Source organism: Anneissia japonica, unplaced genomic scaffold, assembly GCF_011630105.1.
Source record: "Anneissia japonica isolate Jap-2015-1 unplaced genomic scaffold, ASM1163010v1 scaffold288189_len579620_cov203, whole genome shotgun sequence".
In the NCBI taxonomy this organism is placed as follows: Eukaryota; Metazoa; Echinodermata; class Crinoidea; order Comatulida; family Comatulidae; genus Anneissia; species Anneissia japonica.
The window spans coordinates 198,174-219,759 of NW_022730403.1; the positions used below are offsets into that span (position 1 = coordinate 198,174).

Consider the following 21,586-nt stretch of genomic DNA (forward strand, 5'->3'; position numbering starts at 1 on the left):
TATTGTGATTATGTTGACTTTGTACATAATTTATTTACAGTATTTTTAAGTCATAGCTAAAAACCATGCACACTCAGCAGTATTTAACATGCATTGGGTGGCGAGGAACAGGGAAATGGCACACAAGTCGTTTATTTGCTTAAAACCAAGATTTACCGATCATGATTACACTAATAATAATAATAATAATAATCATATTTTCCATATGATGTTTCCATAGGGCTGGAGTAGGAATATACCGTAGCTCCATGCATGAGACGCGATATATATATTTTCAATTCCTCTCCACAACCCTATAAAACCATTTATCTTAATAAGCAACTCTTTTGTAAGAGACATGTGCTACTTTTGACATTTGTTCGTTTGTCATTCACTTATCATTTTAAATATATTTCTGTTTGTTGCTTTGTTTGATTTGCAGGCCTAGATCTATGATTTTTATTGGCCTCTGTTTGATTGAGTTTATTATGTTTAAGGTTCTTTGTAGGGCCTATTGTTTAGCATATTTTAAACATTTTATTTCAAAATTGTGTTTGTGTATGCCTAGTTGAAGTTTGCTTATGCTTTTTTTTTTTTTTTTTTTTTTGTAAAAACTGTTAATTTGGATGCACCACTACTATTGTGTGTGCCACCGATCTTAAGGTGTTATTGCATTAAATTGATTGATTGAGTTAAACGTCGACGCGTTGGGCTGCGTCGCGATTCCGTCTGAGTTGGCCTTTATGGAACATGAAGACGCCAATATGGGCATTGTTAGGCTAATTTGACTTATTAGCATTCAGATGGTTTGGGATTTGTTCTAATCAACGCTCCATTTCAATTAAGCAAACCCTCATGGAGTAGCAGAACTCATTCAATTCCATGAAGGAAATATGAACCTGAAGATCTGGCTTTTTCTTATGTTTACTTCATGCTCATTCTGGGATACATTGGCTTTGTTTGACGATTTTCAGATTGGAATACCCAATAGCAATGGCGGAACTACAGCTTGGTTAACAACGGAAGTGCCGACAACATATTCGTCAAATTCTGTTCCAATCTCCGCCGATTTAGAAAAAGCAGAAATCCTAGAAGGTCATAATAATGGACGGAGATCGGTGGATCCCGAGGCATCGAATATGAACATTGTGGTCTGTTATGATTTATTTCTAATTTTGATAGAACCACCTACACCTGTAGATAATTAAAGCTGGTCGCTTACTATTCTAATTAAATTAGCCATACAAAAACTAAAAGTTGTATTTAGCCATTTGGTTTAACTAGATATATTGTTTTGTTTTATCATCGGCGTACCATCTTTCAGTGAGGCTTGTGTACACAACCACAAGTTCTCTATGCCACAAGTGAGAGTACAACGTGTAATAAATGAAAAGTGTGTCGTTAAATACGCCTTCAACGAATCGGTAGACCTTGAAATGATGACAGTCACCTAAGTCAATGGGGCATAACCAACAAAAACAAGATAAGCTTTTGAAGCTAACTTCTTGTCCTCATATTATTTAAAAATTCGTAACTCCCTCAACAGAGGGTTGTATCACATTAATTTGTTGTTTTTTTTAATGTTCTTTAAAGACTATTCTAAACCACTATATATGATTGAAAAAAAATTGAAAAAATGTTTTTAACCTTTGAAATCAAGATGGAAAAAGAAAAGCCTATCTTTAACAGTGTATTAAAATAGGCCAATGCAGTACAGTAGTATGCCTATCTAGTAGCAACCTACAAACTAGACAGAGTATCGTTTCAGATGACTTACAGATTTCTCTTATTATATAAGTACAAGTTATGTTTTAGAAAGAAGTATAGTAATTCATGTTTTTAACACAGGAAAATTTCTGAAGTAATATGGTATTACTGAAACAGTACAGTTCAGCAGTCTACTATTTACTACTAACAAAGAGTATAAATAGAACAAGAGAGCCAACAACGCTCATTGGGAGCGTAAAAAAACGATACGCTCTACGCAGCTAGTGTAGGACGCCAACTAACGCTTGTATATGTTTTATTACCCAGTACTGCACTGCGCACTGTAGGTTTGTCTGTTTATCTGTTCTCCACAAGATACTGTGCTTTTGTTTTCTGCTTACTGAGTTTATAGCGGGCGTACTTCTACCGCGCTGCGCAGCGCTGCACTGGGTAATAAAAAGAATATACAACCGTTAGTGGGCGTCCTACACAGGCATGACGTTTTTACGAACGGGACTTTGCTCTCTTGTTCTATTTATACTCTTTACTACTAAGTACTGTACTGTGCATAGTAGGCCTATTTTAATACACTAATTAAGTAGGCTCTTCTTTTTCCATCTTCGTTTCAAAGGTTAAAAAACATTTTTAATTTTTTCCCCAATCATATAGAGGTTTAGAATAGTCATAGAATACATTTTCGATGTGCAGGGACTATTTCCAGAAACTGAAATCCTCAACACATACTGTAGGCTAAACCATCTTTTGCCTACAGCTAGGGAGACACACTAAAAGGTTTTTCTCTCCCTAGAATCAAAACCGAGTGTTCAAAGAATTCATAACTAATGCTGGTTTGTTCAATAACTGGTAAATCGCCCCTGTACTGTACACCTGGGTCCTCCTCTTCTCACGAGGTTTTATCAGATGTGTAATTTTTACAATTTTTCGTGAGTCTTTTGGATGGTTTTGGGTGTCGGTCCAAATTATGTTATTGATTTTATTTTTCTCTTTTGGCACTAATTGTTTAATTTAATTATAAATAAAATGTAATTTTTTTTATAATTAATTTAATCAGTTACATATTTTTTATAGTAGAAGTCGTAACTAAAGTTTCCTTAATTAAATCGACAATTATTAATTTAATTTTATATTCTTTTTATATCTGTATTTATCTTGTATCTGATGTTTTTAAAATGTTTTCCCCACTGTTCTTAAACTGCAGTTATGATTTCACTTAAGTATATTGTTAATGAGAGATTGCAATAAAGTTCTTCGTATTTCGTATTATAGGCATGGGATGACGAACTTTACAGTGCAGCACAAGCGTCAACAGATACCTGCCATTACACTATAACGACATCTACTGACTTCGAGAGGTCAAGAAAAGTTGTCCAGTTCGCGGGGATTACACAGGCTGAATCTTTTAGGCTTTCAATGTACGTTAGCATCTTGTTTGCTCTTGGGGATCACTATACATACGCCACAAAAGAGTGCTCCGTTCCTGTCGATTATTGTAATGTTTACAAATTAGTAAGTTATTTAATTTGTATATAATATTATCAGGTATTTATTTTTGATACAGAAACTAGTATTGGTACTGAGTAAAAGAAATCGCGTAACGAAAGGGTCAGAGGCCTCTGGGCCCCGGCCGCTCTGTCGTTTTTAGCTTTCTATGATGTATTTTAATGCCTAATTACACACTCAAATTCTAAGTTTATGTATTGTGATTAGACCCAAAAAAAGCATATAACCAATATATCTCTAATAAACACATTACAATAAATACCAAACCAAACGAGCCAATTAAAATCAATAAATATTTATGGACAAAAACATATGTATCATACTCATGTGTCAGTGCTTTTGCTCATGGTTTAATTTTTTGTTTGTAAAAAAAGATATAACGCGCATTTAGACATTAGTTTTCGATTACATGTTGAAATTATTTTAAGTGTTTTTTCTGTATTGCACTAAACTACAGAAAGAAAACTTATTCATCGAAATTTAACTAATCTCTACTCTGCGCTACTCTCTTCCATGTAATGCTCCCCCAATTCCCCTAATGCACTGCCCGTCGAGTTTTTGACTGCCTCTCTTTATGCCTCGATGCTTTAGTAAGATTTCATTTAAGTCCACCGTGTCTACTTTTCTTTCCACGTGACCCATTTCTATTTTCTCTGACACTTGCATCTTCCGTTTATGTTAGCTTGCATGGGCAGAGATGACTAAAATGGGATGTGCTCAAACATTTTGTTCTGTGCTTTATGATACTCAAAATGCCATGAACAGAACAGATATTTGGTATTTCAAGTGCAATTATGAAGAAATGTAAGTATCTGTAAAAAAATAAGTGTTTACATTATAATCATTAAATTAATATAACTTTAGATATAATTACTACTGCGTAGCATAAGAAAACTTGTTGATATTGTCTATTCTGTATTCATTCGTTTTTTATCACATATTTGTATGTGCAGAGGTAGATATGATACTCTCGATTCCTATCTAGTTGGGGAACAGTGCACTGAATGTTCTTCTGGATCTGGATGGTGTAACACTGGACTATGTGGTAAGCTTAGTAATTGTTTATAGTTGTTTTAAATTCTAAGTTAACGAGTGAGTGATTTTAAAATGTGTGTATTGTTAAAGAGTTGCAATAACCAGAGGTTGCTTGATAGTTCATTCTAATTTATTATGGTTCATAATTATACAACATAATGGTCTATACTTAGGCATGACAGTACTTCTATGTTTATTTTGTTCACCCGGAAGTTTACGAGTTGGTGGAATTTGAATTTTAAACATTTTTTCAAGTACGTTTAATTCTATTAACTTTTCCATTCCAGACGCCACTTGCACAAGCTCGAATGAGAGCTGTTCGTGTGAGTTGAACTCAGACTGCAGCTTCCATGGCTCAGTTGACAATTCAACTTGCCGCTGCGCATGCGACTCTGGCTATAGTGGGGATGACTGTGAAATAGGTAGGTCACAATTATTTTCATTTATAAGATAGGCTTCGTTTATTACTTTACTTAGGACTGTTATACCCTAGCAGATACTCTACTCAGTGTTTCTTAAATGCTTATATTTCACCAAAATCTAAACTTAATAAGAAAGAGTAAATTTAAAATAGGTTGTATTATTTGATATTACCTTAACTATTTGAATCCGTTCTATGTTCACTTAGACATGCAAGCGAAAGCTCCTAATACTAAAGACGACAATGTTTTAGGCCTGCATTTTTAGTTAAAGTGCTTTTGTTTACAACATTTTAGGTGACTTTAAAATGCACATAAATACATATTTGAAATAGTATATCTGAGCATCTTGATATCAATTTAGGTTTAGAATGTCAAAATTAACTTCTGTATATATCTAACCTATATATCATTCAAAGATACATTTATAAATTTAAATTATAATCATACTTGTAACATATTTTTCAATCATATGTGTCTTCGCCTTCAGGTCCATTGTAACTATTGCTTATATTACATCATAGCCATCGATAATTTCTACAAATATTCTACTGTTTTCAAAATTATAATAAAGGTAAATGTAAAGAAAAATGTAGCCCCTATTTATTACTGAACGTACGGGAATGAGCTGTTGGCTCATCGTACAAAGCCTCGTTATTGTGTGGTAGAGTGGCCAGTTCCTTTGAACAATGCCTTTCTCCTCCCAAGTAGTGAACCGGGTATCCATTTATATTCCTGTGTAGAAAAAGGTTAAGAGTCCCAAACACAACCCTGTGCCAACCGCTACCACATAAAATAATACTATGTGATACAATTATCTGATTTGACAGTTTACTTTGGTAAACCTATTAATAGAATTAGGTACAACCCAGCAGTCGGCAACTGAATACAGTAAAACCGAACCATCGACAACTTACAATAGCACAGTCGACTTATCGACAACTATATACAGTACAACTGAGCAGTCAACAACTGGCATTAGTACTAGAGAACAACCAACAACTAAATACAGCAACACCGATCAGGCTACAACCCATATTAGTACAACATTTAAGCCATCGACAACTAAATATAGTACTACAAAAAAGTCAGCGACTGAATATAGTACCACAGAGGCGACGACAACTGAAATCAGTGCAACTCAGTCATCGATAACTGAATACAAAACAACTCAACCATTGACAACTAAATACAGAACAACTGAGCCGTCAACAACGGAATACAGTACAACTGAATCGTCGACAACTGAATACAGTACAACTGAACCATCGAGAACAGAATACAGTACTACTGAACCATCGACAACTGAACTGTCCACAAAAGAATACAGTGCAACTGAACTGTCCACATCTAAGTACAGTACAACTGAACCGTCGACAACTAAATACAGTACAACTGAACCGTCGACAACCGAATACAGTACAACTGAACCGTCGACAATGGAATACAGTACAACTGAATCGTCCACAACTGAATACAGTACAACTGAACCGTCGACAACAGAATATAGTACTACTGAACCATTGACTACTGAACCGTCGACAACAGAATATAGTACTACTGAACCGTCGACAACTGAATACAGTACAACTGAACCGTCGACAACTGAATACAGTACAACTGAACCGCCAACAACCGAATACAGTACAACTGAACCGTCAACAACTGAATACAGTACAACTGAACCGCCAACAACCGAATACAGTACAACTGAACCGTCAACAACAGAATACAGTACAACTGAACCGTCAACAACCGAATACAGTACAACTGAAACATCATCAACAGAATACAGTACAACTGAACCGTCGACAACAGAATACAGTACAACTGAACCGTCGACAACTCAATACAGTACAACTGAATTATCGACAACGGAATACAGTACAACAGAATACAGTACAACTGAAACGTTGACAACAAAATACAGTACTACTGAACCGTCGACAACTGAATACAGTACAACTGAACCGTCGACAACTGAATACAGTACAACTGAACTGTCGACAACTGAATACAGTACAACTGAACTGTGGACATCTGAATACAGTACAACTGAATCGTCAACAACTGAGTACAGCACAACAAAACCATCGACAACAGAATACAGTACTACTGAAACTTCAACAACAAAATACAGTACTACTGAACCGTCGACAACAGAATTCAGTACTACTGATTCGTCGACAACTGAATACAGTACAACTGACTCGTCGACAACTGAATACAGTACAACTGAACCGTCGAGAACAGAATACAGTACAACTGAGCCGTCGAGAACAGAATACAGTACAACTGAACCGTCGACAACAGAATACAGTACAACTGAGCCGTCGACAACAGAATACAGTACAACTCAACCGTCGACAACCGAATACAGTACAACTGAAGCGTCGACAACGGAATACAGTACAACTGAATCGTCGACAACTGAATACAGTACTACTGAACCTTCGACAACAAAATACAGTACTACTGAACCGTCGACTACTGAACCGTCCACAATTGAATACAGTGGAACTGAACTGTCCACAACTGAATACAGTACAACTGAACCGTCAACAACAAAATACAGTACTACTGAACCGTCGACAACTGAATACAGTACAACTGAACCGTCGACAACTGAATACAGTACAACTGAACTGTCGACATCTGAATACAGTACAACTGAACTGTCGACATCTGAATACAGTACAACTGAATCGTCAACAACTGAGTACAGCACAACAAAACCATCAACAACAGAATACAGTACTACTGAAACTTCAACAACAAAATACAGTACTACTGAACCGTCGACAACAGAATACAGTACTACTGACTCGTCGACAACTGAATACAGTACAACTGACTCGTCGACAACTGAATACAGTACAACTGAACCGTCGACAACAGAATACAGTACAACTGAACCGTCAACAACAGAATACAGTACAACTGAACCGTCAACAACCGAATACAGTACAACTGAAACCTCATCAACAGAATACAGTACAACTGAACCGTCGACAACCGAATACAGTACAACTGAACCGTCGACAACTCAATACAGTACAACTGAACCATCGACAACGGAATACAGTACAACAGAATACAGTACAACTGAACCGTTGACAACAGAATACAGTACTACTGAACCGTCGACAAAAGAATACAGTACAACTGAACCTTCGACAACTGAATACAGTACAACTGAACTGTCGACAACTGAATACAGTACAACTGAACTGTGGACATCTGAATACAGTACAACTGAACTGTGGACATCTGAATACAGTACAACTGAATCGTCAACAACTGAGTACAGCACAACAAAACCATCGTCAACAGAATATAGTACTACTGAAACTTCAACAACAAAATACAGTACTACTGAACCGTCGACAACAGAATTCAGTACTACTTACTCGTCGACAACTGAATACAGTACAACTGACTCGTCGACAAATGAATACAGTACAACTGAGCCGTCGACAACAGAATACAGTACAACTGAACCGTCGACAACAGAATACAGTACAACTGAGCCGTCGACAACAGAATACAGTACAACTGAGCCGTCGACAACAGAATACAGTACAACTGAGCCGTCGACAACAGAATACAGTACAACTGAACCGTCGACAACAGAATACAGTACAACTGAGCCGTCGACAACAGAATACAGTACAACTGAGCCGTCGACAACCGAATACAGTACAACTGAAGCGTCGACAACGGAATACAGTACAACTGAATCGTCGACAACTGAATACAGTACTACTGAACCTTCGACAACAAAATACAGTACTACTGAACCGTCGACTACTGAACCGTCCACAATTGAATACAGTGGAACTGAACTGTCCACAACAAAATACAGTTCAACACTACCGTCGGCAACTGAATACAGTACTACTGAACCTTCGACAACCGAATACAGTACAACTGAACCGTTGACAACAGAATACAGTACTACTGAACCGTTGACAACTGAACTGTCCACAACTGAATACAGTACAACTGAACCGTCAACAACAGAATATAGTACAACTGAATCGTCGATAACTGAATACAGTACAACTGAACCGTCGACAACAGAATACAGTACCACTGCACAGTCGACAACTGAATATAGTACAACTGAACCGTCGACAACTGAATACAGTACAACTGAACCTTCGACAACAGAATACAGTACAACTGAATCGTCGATAACTGAATACAGTACAACTGAACCGTCGACAACAGAATACAGTACAACTGCACAGTCGACAACTGAATATAGTACAACTGAACCGTCGACAACTGAATACAGTACAACTGAACCTTCGACAACAGAATACAGTACTACTGAACCGTCGAATACTGAACCGTTGACAACTGAATACAGTGGAACTGAACAGTCGACAACTGAATACAGTACAACTAAACCGTCGACAACCGAATACAGTGCAACTGAACAGTCAACAACCGAATACAGTACAACTGAACAGTCAACAACAGAATATAGTACAACTGAACCGTCGACAACTGTATACAGTACAACTGAAACCTCATCAACAGAATACAGTTCAACTGAACCGTTGACAATAGAATACAGTACTACTGAACCGTCGACAACTGAAGAACTGTCAACAACAGAATACAGTACAAATGAGCCATCGACAACTGAATACAGTTCAACACAACCGCTGTCAACTAAATACAGTTCAACACAACCGTCGACAACTGAATACAGTACAACTGAACCGTCGACAACCGAATACAGTACAACTGAACCGTCGACAACGGAATACAGTACAACTGAATCGTTGACAACTGAATACAGTACTACTGAACCTTCGACAACAAAATACAGTACTACTAAACCGTCGACAACTGAAGAACTGTTAACAACAGTATACAGTACAAATGAGCCATCGACAACTGAATACAGTTCAACACAACCGCTGTCAACTAAATACAGTTCAACACAACCGTCGACAACTGAATACAGTACAACTGAACCGTCGACAACCGAATACAGTACAACTGAACCGTCGACAACGGAATACAGTACAACTGAATCGTTGACAACTGAATACAGTACTACTGAACCTTCGACAACAGAATACAGTACTACTGAACCGTCGACAACTGAAGAACTGTTAACAACAGTATACAGTACAAATGAGCCATCGACAACTGAATACAGTTCAACACAACCGCTGTCAACTAAATACAGTTCAACACTACCGTCGGCAACTAAATACAGTACAACTGGAGCGTCAACAACAGAATACAGTACTACTGAACCATCCACAGCTGAATACAGTACTACTGAACCTTCGACAACAGAATATAGTACAACTGAATCGTCGATAACTGAATACAGTACAACTGAACCGTCGACAACAGAATACAGTACAACTGCACAGTCGACAACTGAATATAGTACAACTGAACCGTCGACAACTGAATACAGTACAACTGAACCGTCGACAACTAAATACAGTACAACTGAACCGTCGACAACTAAATACAGTACAACTGAACCTTCGACAACAGAATACAGTGCTACTAAACCGTCGACAACTGAACTGTCCACAACTGAAAACAGTGCAATTGAACTGTCCACAACTGAATACAGTACAACTGAACCGTCGACAACTGAATACAGTACTACTGAACCTTCGACAACAGAATACAGTACTACTGAACCGTCGACAACTGAACTGTCCACAACTGAATACAGTGCAACTGAACTGTCTACAACTGAACCGTCGACAAAAGAATATAGTACGACTCAACAGTCGACAACCGAATACAGTACAACTGAACCGTCGACAACGGAATACAGTACAACTGAATCGTCGACAACTGAATACAGTACTACTGAACCTTCGACAACAGAATACAGTACTACTGAACCGTCGACTACTGAACCGTCCAGAACTGAATACAGTGGAACTGAACTGTCAAGAACTGAATACAGTACAACTGAACCGTCAACAACAGAATACAGTACAACTGAATACAGTACAACTAAACCGTCGACAACCGAATACAGTACAACTGAACAGTCAACAACACAATACAGTACAACTGAACCGTCGACAACTGTATACAGTACAACTGAAACCTCATCAACAGAATACAGTTCAACTGAACCGTTGACAATAGAATACAGTACTACTAAACCGTCGACAACTAAAGAACTGTCAACAACAGAATACAGTAAAAATGAGCCATCGACAACTGAATACAGTTCAACACAACCGCTGTCAACTAAATACAGTTCAACACAACCGTCGACAACTGAATACAGTACAACTGAACCGTCGACAACGGAATACAGTAAAACTGAATCGTTGACAACTGAATACAGTACTACTGAACCTTCGACAACAGAATACAGTACTACTGAACCGTCGACAACTGAAGAACTGTCAACAACAGTATATAGTACAAATGAACCATCGACAACTGAATACAGTTCAACACAACCGCTGTCAACTAAATACAGTTCAACACAACCGTCGGCAATTAAAGACAGTACAACTGGACCGTCAACAACAGAATACAGTACTACTGAACCATCCACAACTGAATACAGTACTACTGAACCTTCGACAACTGAATACAGTACTACTGAACCTTCGACAACCGAATACAGTACAACTGAACCGTTGACAACAGAATACAGTACTACTGAACCGTTGACAACTGAACTGTCCACAACTGAATACAGTACAACTGAACCGTCCACAACAGAATATAGTACAACAGAATCGTCGATAACTGAATACAGTACAACTGAACCGTCGACAACAGAATACAGTACAACTGCACCGTCGACAACTGAATATAGTGCAATTGAATCGTCGACAACTGAATACAGTACTACTGAACCTTCGACAACAGAATACAGTACTACTGAACCGTCGACGATTGAAGAACTGTCAACAACAGAATACAGTACAAATGAGCCATCGACAACAGAATACAGTACAACTGACCCGTTGACAACAGAATACAGTATTACTGAACCGTTGAAAACTGAACTGTCCACAACAGAATACATTGCAACTGAACTGTCCACAACTGAATACAGTACAACTGAACCGTCGACAACAGAATATAGTACAACTGAACCGTCGACAACTGAATACAGTACAACTGAACCGTCGACAACTGAATACAGTGCAACTGAACGGTCCACAACTGAATACAGTACAACTGAACCGTCGACAATAGAATACAGTACAACTGAACAGTCGACAACTGAATACAGTACAACTGAACCGTCGACAACTCAATACAATACAACTGGACCGTCGACAACTGAATACAGTACAACTGAACTGTCCAACACTGAATATAGTACAACTGAACTGTCAACAACAGAATATAGTACAACTGAACCGTCGACAGGTAAATACAGTACAACTGAAACCTCATCAACAGAATACAGTACAACTGAACCGTCGACAACTGAATACAGTGCAACTGAACGGTCCACAACTGAATACAGTACAACTGAACCGTCGACAATAGAATACAGTACAACTGAATACAGTACAAATGAGCCATCGACAACTGAATACAGTTCAACACAAGAGCTGTCAACTAAATACAGTTCAACACAACTGTCGACAACGGAATACAGTACAACTGAACCGTCGACAACGGAATACAGTACAACTGAATCGTCGACAACCGAATACAGTACTACTGAACCTTCGACAACCGAATACAGTACAACTGAACCGTTGACAACAGAATACAGTACTACTGAACCGTTGACAACTGAACTGTCCACAACAGAATACAGTGCAACTGAACTGTCCACAACTGAATACAGTACAACTGAACCGTCGACAACAGAATATAGTACAACTGAACCGTTGACAACTGAAGAACTGTCAACAACAGAATACAGTACAAATGAACCGTCGACAACAGAATACAGTGCAACCGAACCGTCGACAACTGTATGCAGTACAACCGAACCGTCGACAACTGAATACAGTACAACTGAACCGTCGACAACTGACTACAGTACAACTGAACTGTCGACAACTAAATACAGTACAACTGAATCGTCACCAACTGAATACAGCACATCAGAACCGTCGACGACAGAATACAGCACATCAGAACCTTTGACAACAAAATACAGTACTACTGAACCTTTGACAACAGAATACAGTACAACTGAACTGTCGACAACTGAATACAGTTCTACTTTACTGTCCACAACTGAATACAGTACCACTGAAACCTCATCAACAGAATACAGTAGAACTGAACTGTCGACAACTGACTACAGTACAACTGAACCGTCGACAACTAAATACAATACAACTGAATCGTCAACAACTGAATACAGCACATCAGAACCGTCGACGACAGAATACAGTACAACTGAACCGTCAACAACTGAATACAGTACAGCTGAGCCATCGACAACTGAATACAGTACAATTGAACCATTGACAACTGATTACAGTACAACTCATCTATCGACAACTGAATACAGTACAACTAAACCATCAACCACTCAACAGTTGACAAGTGGATATAGTACCACAGAACTGTCGACAACTGAATATAGTACTACAGAGCCATCAGCAACTGAATACAGTACCATAGAGCCATCAACAACAGGATATAGAACAGAAACACCTACGACTAGATACAGTACAACTGAACCGTCGACGACTGAGTACATAATAACTGAACCGCTAAAAACTGACATTAGTACTACAGAACCATCAACAACTAAATACAGGACAACGAAGCAGCCAACAACTCAGAATAGTACCACTGAGCCGCCGTTGATAACTACTGCATTTAACACTTTTAATGGTACATTGATTTATTTATTTTTATAATTTCAGAAAGCCGTATTTTGATTAATCTGTGCATGGTCGAAAATGGTGGGTGCAGTCACGTTTGCAGTAGTCCTTCAAATAGAATCGTGTGCTCCTGTAGGAGTGGCTATCGTCTAATGTCAGATGGCAGGTCATGCGGTAACCTAGTCATATATACAATTAATGATAAATGCAATTAGCATAGATGCATTTTTTACCCTAATTTCTTCGCTCTATTGTGCAGTTCTTTAATATAGCGCATATTTAATGCACACCAATTTAGATTCCCAATAATCGACTGACCTTATGAGTCAATCGTTGATATCCTGTCAAACATTCATAATTCACAAATTTGACTTTACCTGTTTAATTCTTCTTTTCTTGTAGCATTATTCGATCTAATAGTATTAGTATTGCTTCTCTTTAAGCGATTATAACTGTTATATTATTTCTTGACACGTAATCCTCATCATTGAAATCTGTTTAAAATTTAGCCAGAGTTGAAGGTCTGTGTTCCAGCGGAAACGAGTGTGAGCATATTTGTACAGTTGACGCGGATGGATATATATGTAGTTGCAATTCATCCTATATTTTGTTTTATGATGAAGTTAGCTGTGTTTTAGATGGTGAGACCACCCTCCTTTTGTGTACAACAGAGGATGAAATTAAATTGCACTGTAAATGCTTTTTAGCAATTTACATAACACGTTGCATCGGATGAGCACACGATTCTCTTGAAAGGCCTACAATTTTTGCAAACGTAACTACGTCATCATTCACGACCAAAATAACCTATTTGTCAATTTTATACGTCATTTTTTCTAACGTTAACATTATAATTCCTGTTTTTGTTTACATCTCCTATGAGATACGGAACAGAATATAAAGGATGGTGCAAGCTTAGGCCTGTCCAGAAGGTCGTGGCTGGTCCATAAACGCACTCATAAACGTATGAAATATGACGTGATCCCACAAAATTCAGACAAAAGTAGCAAAATATTGAAACTTGTTATTCAATTACATTCTATAATTAATAAGCTTTACAATGGTATAACGTATTGGCTTTATTAGTTTTTTCTAATTAAATTACTATTTTATATATTGCAAATTGTTTTTGGTTTTATTCTGTTTCATGACTAAACAGACATTGTACAGAATTTTGCTGGTTCAAATAATATTTCAATAACCTGATGAAGATATTTCAATTTGTATTTAAGATTTGCATTTACAGTTTACATTTGCTGATATTTTCTATCTTTACAATATCTATACGTTTGTTATGTTAACTAGTCTGTGCATTTGGAACATATTGTAATATGAATGGGCTTCTCGACGAAGATACGTGTACTTGTCACTGTTTCTCCGGCTATAAAGGCGAATTTTGTAATTGTACGTATCATCTAAAATTGTCTGTTAATGTGTAAATATTTATAGAGTAAAATGTGTTGTGTGCGACTTCTGTTGTGCGCTGCCTAGTGAATTGCACCGCGTGACAGAACGATTTTTTTCACTGTTTCATACTGCTGATAAATGTCATTAGAGTTATGTTAAGAAGAGATTTCTTTATTTCTTGATTTTTCTTTATTGCATCACGTAACATATGATGCAAATTACAAAATTTAAACAGAAAAAAAAAAACCCCAAAAAAAAAACATTACACATCATAAACAATTTAATTATCAAATAGAAGAAAGTGAAAAAGAATATTTAAGTTTATAAATGCCATTTAATTTCAAAATATATTTTTCCTAATTTGGTATAATAAGATGTCTGCATATTTACAAGGATTATTTTGTGTCTAGATAAGTATACATATCTGATGCAATTTAATTTTGGCACGTTTCAGCCACGTGCAATATTGATGAAAGCAGTTGCTGGAAAGATTATCCAAGTCCTGTTGTTAGATACAATGGAAATGCCTGTCCAATATACAGCCCTAGTATTGGTAAATATTGCAGATCCATTTATTTTGTGTTGTTTTATTGCGAGTCATATTGAATATTATGCTATTTTACGAGCTTGAATTCACCATTACATAGGGATATGTTTCTATTTAAAATGTTATTAAAAACATACATTCAAATTTAGACTGCAACGATGAGTTTATTTGTATAAATGGCGGCTATCTTGAAAAGCAAAGTGGATTTGAGGAAGTACCTGGGATGTGCCGCTGCTACTGTCATTTCCCCTGGAGTGGTGCTACCTGTGAAGGTATGCCTGATGTGTTAATAGAGAGCTTTGGATTGCACGACGATGGAAGAACGTAAATGACGTGATTTTGGATGAAACTCGCATTTTGCATAAACACATGCGTGATCATAAATTTGTATTTTGTATAAATTCGTATTTAGCACAAGTCTGCGTGATAACGAATTATCACGAATTCAGTGGAAAATGTACAGTATTTAAAACTCAAATTGTATGTGGCTCTATTAAAAATATTTTTATTTATGCACCCGATATTGTCAACAAACACTCCCTGAAATCATTTAAACAGCTAAAATATGCTCAGATCGGCTGAGCGCAAGGGGCCTAATCCCTGGTTCCCAACCGGGGCTTCGCTTCTGGACCCCCAGTGGCCCCATGAGCAAATACTTATTTTATAGAGTGAACAGATATTCAACAGACATAGGCCTATTTTTTTTAATTAAAGAAATAATACCACCTCACTGGTGTAGTCACGCATTTCAAATCTCTCAGAATGGTAGCTATGCATGAAGTCAACTGCGCATGCGAAAAACGTTGAATTCTCGCGGTCGCATGGATTCTGGGACGCAATTTGGCCAAATCTATGTTGTGCAGAGAATGCAGGCAGTCATGTATGGGTGTTGTGCAGAGAATGCAGGCAGTCATGTATGGGTGAATCCGTTCTAGCGTTGTGTCGTCGTCGAAATCGAAAGCTCCCTATTATTATGATTTCATCATTGGAAAATAATCATACAGAGTTGTACAACCTCTTCCACACTGTATTTTAATGCTTGTTTTTTTTCTTAAGGCCAACTCAGACAGCGTCGGCCGACGCAGCCCGACGCGATTTGTTGTCGCGTCGGGTCTGTGTGAGTTGAACGCAGATGCGATAGTGTGCGTCGGGGGCAGTCGCGTAGTAGAATATTAAACGTGTTTAATATTTCTGACGACGGCTTAAGACTGTCCCCGACGATAAATCGGGTCGGGCTGCGTCGGCCGACGCTGTCTGAGTTGGCCTTTAAATGTATTATTTTTACTCGGGAACATTTTCGCTTAGAGGCCAAGTTAATCTTTTATATAATGAGGTTTAGCGGTTGGGCATTTGTTTTTCTAATAACGGTACCACACGATTTAATCGTGAGTTTAGAACTTTAGATACAGCTATCTGAACCATTAAGTTTAACCGTTGTTATTTAAGATTGCAGGTAAAAACTATGCTACTAATTTGTTTGTGAATGTTATCCACCCATCGTACTTTTTAATTTTTTCCCCTACCTTATAATTATAATACAGCATTCCCGTTTTCAGATTGTAATTTAGAGTGTGTCTATGGAACTCTTAATCAAGGCAACTGTACTTGTTCGTGTAACGACGGTTACTATGGTGTTGATTGCTCGAGTAAGTTGGTATTCAATTACCCCTTATGCGTATGTAGTCTTAATCGAAAGAAGTCTGGATATCTATTTATCCTCTTTACGTTTACACAAGCATGACTTGTGGTTTCCCTATAATGGACATGGTGACGTATTACACCCACATGAGACAAATCATTATTACCTGTCATGTGATAGCGTGAACAGATATTTTAACATACATATTCCTATTAGTTTATTAAAGAAATAATACCTTTTCGATTTAGTCTAAATCGTCGAGGGAAGGGACAAAACAATATAGGCTTATGTTCAGCTATAACTGGAATGTTTGTATTTTACGAGCATTAGCAATTCATAAGTGGTGCGCTCTCAACACAAGCGTGTATACGATTTGACGTTATGCGCGGCAAAATAAGCATTGTCTAAAATATATTATTAACATTTATGTGATTTTGTTGGATTGTTTCGATGTAAAAGACTTTAGACTTTTTTAGATTTTTGTGTTATCCGTGGTATTTTTTTATTGTTTATCTGCTTAGTCACTGAATAAAATGAAATTAAGAACTTTGATTTGTCCAATATCAAGTATGTATGCAAACGAGAAAGTGAATTGCTTCCCCCATATTACGTTTCTTTTCAGGTTTGTGTAAACAGACTTCACTACTTTGTACACGGCACACTGAAGGAAGATGCGACCATAATGTAATTCGAAAACATTGTCCCATAATGTGCGGCGTATGTGGTGAGTATGAGTTTTGGTCTGGTGGATAGTCTATAATGGGAGTTTGAGAAATTGTGAGACGCAATATTTATAAGGCACCTTTCCTTCTATGTTACGAAGCCTTAATTTTATCCTTGGCTATTGGGTCCATATGTTAAAGTAACCCCAAAAGGTACACAAACACCTGGTCGTGGGTGGAGAGAAGCAATGTTTTGCTTTGCTAAAAGATACAATAGAAGTACACAGCGATGGATTGAAATACCAAACCGTTTCTGCTGTGCCAGACTGCTTTCCCCGGACAGCAATGGTTTTACTACCCAGAAGGGTAATTTAAACAATGCTGTTACACCAAATCATTCCCTTTGAGCTAACCCGCCTCCTCTCCCCTACTCTTCCCGGCTAGGAGAAACGTAACTGTTACATCGACCTGTGTTGCCCTAGTAATGATAACCTTATGTTATGTGAATTATATCACACACTATACGGCATATCAGTCGGTTTTAACATATGGATTCGAGCCATCGTATGGACAATAAGCAAATATAAAGCAAACGTTTCCCATAGTACATATTCACTATTGAAATTATTTTATATTTTGGGATGTGCATGTACAGTTGACATCTCCCTATTCTCCGTTTCCGTTCCGTTTTCTATGTAATTTGTAGCTGAAAACTTCAGTTAAATGTTAATTTTAATAGTTGAGCACATGATGTTAGGCTTATCATAAAATATACTGACAATTTTGCATGAGACTTGTGTAAAACAATTCACTATATTATATTTTTAACTGATTGTATTTCGGGTAATTTTACAGTGCCGCTTTAAACGTTTGGCTTGTGATGTTTGTCGTCTGCGAATTTAATGCTAAAGGCAGTGGCTACATACATGTCAGCAGTGTTCCAGGCAGCAGAGTATTAAGTACGCAGTAGACTGTACATGATTGGTCGAATAGTAAATAGTAGACCCTACATGATTGGTCGAATAATAAAGGACATTCTACATGATTGGTCAACTCTTTCCGTGAATAGATAGACGACGTGGAAGTTTACACCCACAAATATTAGGCTTACAAGCAATAATGATTGGCTGAGACAAAACGGACAGTTGTAATAATGTGTACCGTATCTAATATTGTCATAGATGTTAATTTGTAATTAATAAAATATATATATATATTATGTGCATAATATTTTTGAATCGCAATACCAAAATGTGAACAATCAAATAAATTGAAAATTTGTTTATAAATTTTTTAAATCCATTATTTAACTTTCTAGTTTTGCATTACATTTATATCCACCACGACACTTAAGCTCACATTGAATAGACGTTTACATACAATAATAATAATAATAATAATAATAATAATAGTAATAATAATATTAAATAATAATAATATTAGTAATAATAATAATAGTAATAATAATAGTAGTAGTAATAATAATATTAGTAGTAATAATAATAATAATAAATAAAAATTATAATATTGCTTAGAAAATACATGCTCCCTCTGTTTCTTTCTTTTGTATTTCAATTCATCCAAGATAACTTTTAAAGCCTATTAGCAATAACAAATTGACCAAATTAAAATCACCCAGGAAACACTACATAGTACCAAAGAGTCTAGATTGCAGTTCTATATTCTTTAATACTGGATAGTGATTTGCAATCTAAAATGTTAGTCTTGGGTCTATATTTAAATAACCCCTCCCACTTATTATTTAATGGATGTAATTTTAAACAAGTATATATATTTTTTTCTCAAAGTATTATATATCCATATATATATATCGATTTCCATTGCCTACTAACGAGACTACTACTGCTCACATTGAAAGGCTTATATAATTATATTAATTATTATTATTGTTATTGTTATTATTATTATTATTATTATATAATAACACATATACATATATGTATACATATATATATATAATATATTTATATATACATATAATAATAATAATAATAATAATAATAATAATAATAAAAATTATTATATATGTATGTATGTATGTATATATATATATGTATGTAGGGCCTGTATGTATGTATTATTATTCTTTATTTGCCAAACAACACAAAAATGCAATACAAGTGTGGTCTACGTATACAGAATACAAATACAATGTATTAAACGAATGAATGCGCAGGGCCAACAAAACCAAACTTGATCACTATAACAAAAAGTCTGAGCCTCAGTTAGAAATATTATGGCAATAACGTGTTGGGTGCACATATTTTCAGAAATTTATAGTTGAACAGCATAGGCAAACTTAACAAGTTGGCGTATATCGGAACAGTATCTTTCATTTTTCATGAATATTTCGGTCGCAACTACCGTACACGTTGGTTGAGAAAGGTCGCAGATATAATCGTGAGAAATAAATGATAAATGTTTTGATATACGTCACCTTGGGATTTCATCTGCTTACCTATGCTATTCAACTTTACTGTAATTAATATAGGCAATAGTTTCACGCTTAGTGGCGATCACCAGATAACTGTACGCTTGTATTTTTACAGTATAGTTTTGAGCACTTTATATTTAGTTTTGAGATACTAAAGCACCTCCGACCTCATATTATCATCGTAGTATATATATGTTTTATTCGAGCTTTCAGACAATTGTATAATGCCCCTTATGACAATACTTATACCACGAGTTTCTTAATATAGCACACTGTATGTCAATAGACTACTACTGTACAGCTACTTGCAATTTTATAAGGTTTTAATAGTGCAAATCCACAGGGTTATATTCATTTTGTAAATGAATATACAACTAAACATAAACATAATACCAGTTTACAATATAACTATATTTGCTTGATGGTATCAAGTCTGTCTTCGAAACTAAAATATCTTTCAAAAGAGGGAGTGCAAGGAGTAAGAATTATCCAATATTGTACTACCACAAGTAGCACTTCTGTAATACAAGGGTCGGAATAGCTATAAACAACAGGAAACATACAGTAGTCCTATACAATAAGCAAAAATACATACTTCTTTCTTTTTATGTAATCGATAAGGTAAATATGTTTAATAGGCACTAAATTCTAACTGAAAAACCATCTGAACCATTGCTGCCGAAATTCGTCGAAACCTCAAGACAGAATGACAGATGAAAAGAAAAATAATAAAATAAATTAGGTAAATCAAGAAAAGGAGGAATTAAACGGACATTCCCACATTCTAATTCATTCATTCTAATTTTAAACATAGATGAATTATTATTAGCATTTCATAGGCCCCTAGCCGGTTGGGGGTGCCGACGTGGGTGCGTACGCTCACCTCTTTCAAATCAAATTGAAAAGGTCCATATTTTTAAAGCCAGGCTTAGAAAGAAATGCTTGATATGTTGTAGAACTGACACAAAAAGGGTGTTTGACGAAGAATTCAGGAACTGTATATGGGGTACAGATTTTGGAAAATGATGAACACCCTTTTCCCACCTTTTCCCCAGTTTTAAAATATTAAAAAATCTGCATCTCATTAACCGTTGCCGAGTTTTTCATCAAAATTGAACACCCTTTTTGTGTTTAAAGCTCTGTCCACACTATCAAAATGCCAGTTATAATAATTATGCCTATAGAGTACCACTGTAGTAATAGGCCTTGTAGTAGTATCACGCGGTATCGTGACGTAACACTGTAGTACTCTATATGATGATGTGGCATTGTAAGTATTAGTCTGTAATCGGCATTAAATTGTACGCACTAGTGGAGGAGGTTCCAATTTTGGGCTGGTTTGAACGTGGATCCGATGACCAAGGGTATTAATAACAACATCGCAAGCGTC

General features: G+C 36.5%; 1 protein-coding gene across 2 annotated transcripts; it reads left to right on the forward strand.

Annotated features, from left to right (window-relative positions):
• The first annotated feature begins 757 nt into the window (after nucleotides 1-757).
• On the forward strand, nucleotides 758-19,030 carry LOC117114935 (signal peptide, CUB and EGF-like domain-containing protein 2). 2 transcript variants are annotated; one of them, XM_033258563.1, is made up of 13 exons: nucleotides 758-1,130; nucleotides 2,974-3,213; nucleotides 3,890-4,011; nucleotides 4,161-4,252; nucleotides 4,530-4,664; nucleotides 13,529-13,567; nucleotides 13,996-14,127; nucleotides 14,792-14,890; nucleotides 15,348-15,446; nucleotides 15,590-15,712; nucleotides 16,997-17,086; nucleotides 17,702-17,803; nucleotides 18,597-19,030. In XM_033258563.1, exons 1-13 carry the CDS (start codon nucleotides 873-875, stop codon nucleotides 18,605-18,607), a joined length of 1,542 nt encoding a protein of 513 aa, XP_033114454.1. In that variant the 5' UTR covers nucleotides 758-872; the 3' UTR covers nucleotides 18,608-19,030. The 2 variants fall into 2 exon arrangements, with proteins under 2 accessions (XP_033114454.1, XP_033114452.1); XM_033258561.1 differs by having other exon boundaries at nucleotides 761-1,130; nucleotides 13,529-13,660.
• The last annotated feature ends 2,556 nt before the right edge of the window (nucleotides 19,031-21,586 follow it).